General features: G+C 44.4%; 1 protein-coding gene across 1 annotated transcript; it reads left to right on the plus strand.

Annotated features, from left to right (window-relative positions):
* The first annotated feature begins 993 nt into the window (after nt 1-993).
* On the plus strand, nt 994-3,435 carry LOC123097226 (uncharacterized). The gene is made up of 2 exons (XM_044518938.1): nt 994-1,075; nt 2,939-3,435. The coding sequence occupies exon 2, from the start codon at nt 2,941-2,943 to the stop codon at nt 3,433-3,435; it is 495 nt and encodes a 164-aa protein (XP_044374873.1). The 5' UTR covers nt 994-1,075; nt 2,939-2,940.
* The last annotated feature ends 2,198 nt before the right edge of the window (nt 3,436-5,633 follow it).

Consider the following 5,633-nt stretch of genomic DNA (forward strand, 5'->3'; position numbering starts at 1 on the left):
GACGTATTGCAACACCCTATAGAGGGAATCCCTCATGCTTGCGCGACACGTAGGGCATAATAGGACAACACCAAAGTAAAACATACAACTCATACCAATCTAGATCATCAATCAACCCAAAGACAAAATATATCTACTCAAAACATCAGAAGATGGCAACACATCATTGGATCATAATATGTGGCATAAAGCACCATGTTCAAGTAGGGATTACAGCGGGGTGCGGGGGAGTGGAGCGCGTAAAAGAGATGAGGATGGTGATGATGATGGTGATGTTGATGAAGACGATCACCGCGGCGATGATTCCCCTCCTGATGGCACTCTGGTGCCACCGAGAGAGAGGAAGAGAGGTTCTCCCCCTTGTGCTTCCTCCTCCATGGCCTCCCCCCTGGATGAGGAGTGGTTCTTCCTCTGGTCCTTCGCCTTCATGGCGATGATGGACCCTCTGGGATCCTTCCCCATGGCCTCCAGTGATGATGGCCCCCTCCGGCAGGGTGCCAGAGAGGGCCTAGATTGATTTCTCGTGGTTACAGAGGCTTGATGTAATAACCTAAAAATATGCGATGATAATTATTTTAATTGGATAATTATATTGTGATTAACTATTAAGCTATTAAGATAAAAAAATAGTTTACCAAACATTAGTAGATTACGTGTACAAAACATCTCACTGCCTAGGTTCTAAAATATCTGGGTTTATCTGTTAAAATGTTATTCTAGAAGAGAAAAGAGTAGATAAGTTCAATGTCCTGCAGATTAATTACGCAGGGAGAATACCTGCGGTGTGTTCCAAAAAAATATCTATGCTAAGGAAGCAGCGAGTAGATAAGCATCCACAGTAACCAGGGTGAGCCAGCCGTGGGGTAGTCGGTACCTGGGTTAGATCAGTCTCATCCACGTAGCCCTTCCTCGATAGATGTCATCCTTTCAACCCTCTTCTCTTGCACTATAAATAGCTTCTCAACCGTGCGGTACTGGTCACCCGCACCCAGAAAATTCCCCACTTTAGTTGGAAGCAGTCAGCGGAGAGCGAGTGACCGATCGGAGAAGCTGCGGAGAAATTGAGGACAAGGAGGTATGGCTGCTAGCTTTAGCCAACGCCCTGTTCCTCGTCTTGTCTCATGAAGTCATCTAAGATTCTTGAGGGTAGCTAGCTGTAGCATCTCTCCTCTCCTACTACATGTTCCTATTTTCTTTCCATCGATTTCCACACTTGAGGTGATATTCTTGCTTAACGGAAGATGTGGTGTTATGGGTAAATGAACGAAAAGATTCTAAAATACTGGAAGTTGCATCAGACTGATTCCATTCTATTGATCCATGCTTTGTTACACTGTTGAATTTATTCGCTGGCTTAAGAAGGAACAACTAGTACTAGTTGGTAAGAAAGACTGGGAACGAGTAGTACTAGTACTACAGGACCCATGCATGCGTATATCTCCTGTGTAAAGAAATAATCTTCACGGCTAGCTAGCATGCATGCAGGTGGTTGTATTTCTCAAATTTAATAGCTGGGAACAGTACTGAGGTTAAAGTGGGATGTGCACGCCTCACTCTAGCATAGCCAAGTACTATAGAGCGACTTGTTACATCCCTGTACTGGTACTGCATATAGCTGCTCATGTCCATGTTGCCACTTGCAAGTCACATGAAATAATAAGCTGATGGGCGTTTGTAACATGCTTAGGTTGGAGCTCAGATTTAGCCGAGGAGGAACCGCTGCAAGGCAAGACTGTGCATATCAGTCTTCTCTCTCAAACTGAACTTTTAATATATGTTAACAAATTAATTGGTTACTAGCATTAATGTTTTTACATATGAATATAAGTGATGAGCTGGTAATTATTATGCCTGTGAGAACCATGCGTGCATGGTTGACGGATTGATCGAACGATGATGTTTGAATAATCTAAGAACGTACACCGTCGTGATCATGGTAAGTGTGGTATATCAAGCCCGGGGCGGTCGATACCTGAAATAACGGTACGCGGCTAATTTAGTCGGTACTAGTGTGAGATGGAAGATACCTCACACAAGTAGGGGACTCGGCGTCGTGATTCCCGGAGATAGGTATTACCATTGGTGGAGATTACGACGGTTATTAGTATGTCTCTGTAGAGATTATTGCTATAGGTTTGCGCCGGTATAATTCCATCCTGCTCCTGTAAGGTAACAGGAGGCTGAAGCATCTTTACCTTATGCACATTCAACTTGCAACCTACTAATTCTTGCATTCTTATATTCTTGCTGAGTATGTCCCAACATACTCACTATTGTTTTCCTTTTTCCTCTGATATGCACAGAGTGCGCGGGAAGTGGGCATGGTGAGGAGTTAGAGGAGCATGAGGAATAAGTCGACGCCTAGGCCAGGGTGTCAAAATTAGCAGTCTTTGTTTAATCCTTAAATAAAGTCAGTGAAGAATAAGAGGAAGTGCTATCAATACATGTGCATATGCACGTGGTTGAACACTTGGCCTACTATCTATTATTTGGTTAAGTGAGGGTGTAAGCTATTATGTAAAGAATAAGCTGGAATTAAAGTATTACTTGTGCCCTGTTGTTCTGATATATGCTACTCATGCCTTGTGTGCTTATGAGTGTTCTTCAACTCATAAGGACACGGCGACTGTCACATTTATTTCCGAACCTTCGGGTCGTGACAGTTTTAGTGGCATCAGAGCCTCGTTTAAAAATTTAATTAACTAGGTATAAACCAGATAATCAGGGCTAGTGAGGGTAAAGAGTGTTTATGAGAAAACTAACTCGGAGATAACCCTGGCCTAGTAAAGGAAGTAGTGCTGGTTGGTTTGAGTATGGTGAGGGACGTACTAGAATAGGTTGCATAGTAAGGCTATGGAGTAGTCCTGGGATAGAGTAGTAGCTATGCTGTCTCTCTTTATCTGGTTTTCTAATGTGATGGATGTGTTGTCCAATCCAGGCATGGAGTTTGTTGACATCCCAACCAAGCATTTTCTGGAGCAGTTTGTGGCGCTGTTCGGACTTGCTCCACCAGTTGTCTGTTGGAGGCCTGCTCCTGAGGGATTGTACATTGTGGGGGTTCAGGTTAACCTTGGTCCTGCGGACAGGGTTCCTCACGTGTACTATGAAGCTGCAGGAGCCACTATCCCTGAGGCGGAGCAGGCAGCCTGCCTGATGGTGATCCACGCCGTAGCTGCCGAACGTAATGTGGAAATTAGGGATATTAACTACTACCACCTAGGGTACCTGCAGCATCAGGTGGAGGATCTGCGCAAGAAGCTGATGGAGGCCGAGCATCTTTGTGCTGAACTGATGAACATTGTCCGCTCCAGCGAGAGTGAGGTCGCTTTTCTGGAGCGCCTCACTCACAGGTTCTATCGTCGCATTCGCTGCCTGAGGGACACTGTGGCTGCACTGCAGCATGGTGGTGGCGGAAGTTCCAGCGGCAGTGTGTGAGCAGTGCATGGGCATCAGCACCATAGCAGTCCCGTTGGGGTCCTTTCTATAGTATTTAGTATCTTTAGAATAAAATCTTGCAGGGTATGAGTGTGGGTGGTTCAGGTTTTGGGGCTGCAAGATAGACATGGCGTGAGGTGTGGAGGATGACACTAGTTGTCCTTTGGGTTTGAGGGAGCCTCTAGTTATGGTGTTATGCTGTGCTTGTAATGTAAGGACTGAGTTCTCTGTGTTGGGATGGTCTAAGCATGCTGCTACGTTGCCGTGTAGCTCATGTGGTTTTCTCTTAAAAAAAACTGAAGTTTGATCCTGGTGAAGCTAAAGAAGTGTCTTTCTGTTGATGTTTGTTTTGCCGATTACTATCTCTTCACAAGAACAGCTGGTAACTAATTTGTTCCTCATAATAGCAGTAGGATGTGTGTATAACTTTGCTTAAGTGACCTGATGAGTGCTGAGAATACGAACTTTCTGGACGAAATTAAAGCAAAATAAATTGATGTTTCAGTAAATCAGCGAAATGGTAGTACACCATGTACTATTGGTGAACAGTACGTGTGTGAGCTAGACTATGCATGCGTGTGTGTGAGCTAGACTATGCATGCATGTGTGTGAGCTATGGGTTATGGGTTGTAGGACGTGGCCTACACTACCTACTTTTAGTAGGCACGTGCTAGTTTATCTAGACCTTTACTAATTGTCTACGGTGCATGTCCCGCTACCTCTCAAGCAAATTGCTATGTGTTGTATGATTATTCTTATTTTTCCATGCTGTCGTGGCTAATTTGATAAGTTCATTATCATAGATGACTGATAATGGCAGCAACGGTACGAGTCGTGATGGAAATAATTCGGGCAATACAAATGCTGGATTATTGGTCCAAGAACTTGGTGACCAGAGTGTGCTGGCCAATCTGCTCACTAACATTTTGGGCAGACAGCAAGAGACTCAACAACGTGAAATGGATATTCTGGAGCGCGTTGTAAAGAATGATAGCCACCGGAGTGGAGTTGGGTAATTTCAAAAACTCAAGCCGCCCTCATTCTCCGGGACTGCTAATCCGCTTGAAGCGGAAGACTGGATCACCGCTATGGAGAAAGCATTTGAGGCTATGGGCTGCACCAACGAAGAGAAAGTCATTTATGCAGTTTATATGCTAAAATCAAGCGCTTTTGAATGGTGGGACGCTCACAAAAAGTCTTACCCGGAGGGTACTCCCCTGACATGGATATTGTTCAAAGAGGCGTTCTATAAAAAGTATTTTCCGGAAAGCATCAAACGCATCAAAGAAAGGGAGTTTCTTGAGCTTAAACAAGGGAACAAATCTGTAGGAGAATATGAAATTGAATTCTCTAGACTTGCAAGATTTGCTCCAGAGTTCGTCCAGACTGATGGCTCCAAGGCTCGACGCTTCGAGAGCGGTCTACGTCAACCACTTAAGCGGCGTGTGGAAGCCTTTGAGTTAAATACTTTTAGAGATGTGGTGAATAAAGCCCAGTTGTTGGAAAAGGGATTTCAAGAGGAAAGGGGTGATGCTGGTCAGCCATCTAAGAAGTTTAAATTCAATAATGATAATAGGCAAAATAATGGGAATTTTAGAACAGGTGGTCGCCCAGAACGAACCAGAGGCAACTCATTTGGGAGTATGCCAAGGAGATGCCCAATCTGTAACGGGAATCATACACCAAATATTTGTCCAGATCATTGGGGGAAGTGTTACGCATGTGGAAAGCCGGGACACACTCGGTACGAATGTCCTAATAATAAACAAAGCATCAACCCTCTGACTCCTGCTCAGCAAAGGCCTATGGCGCTGCCCCAGCCACCTCAACCATTATATCTACCTGGCCCTTCTTCCACTTATCACTCAAATCAGTATGCCAAGACTAATACTGCTAATCGAGCGCAAGGACTTCGTCCAAATAATCGAGAGAAGCCTCACGGAGGGAACCAAGCTAGAGTATTCAATCTAACTCAGAAGAATGTTGAGGAGTCCAACAACGTGGTGACAGGTAACCTTTTAATACACTCTCATCCAGGAAAAATCTTGTTTGATTCTGGTGCCACCCATTCATTTGTTGCTACAAAATTCATGAGTAAACATCATATCCCTAGCAGTACGCTAGAAGGGTCTATTTATGTTGAGACACCTATAGGAAGCAGAAGTACGAATTTAATTTGCACTTCTTGTCCCATTGAG

Source organism: Triticum aestivum, chromosome 1B (genome assembly GCF_018294505.1).
Source record: "Triticum aestivum cultivar Chinese Spring chromosome 1B, IWGSC CS RefSeq v2.1, whole genome shotgun sequence".
Lineage (NCBI taxonomy): Eukaryota > Viridiplantae > Streptophyta > Magnoliopsida > Poales > Poaceae > Triticum > Triticum aestivum.

Bases quoted from the DNA above. Each gene is read 5' to 3' on its own strand.
- LOC123097226 (XM_044518938.1), top strand. From the start codon at position 2,941: ATGGAGTTTGTTGACATCCCAACCAAGCATTTTCTGGAGCAGTTTGTG.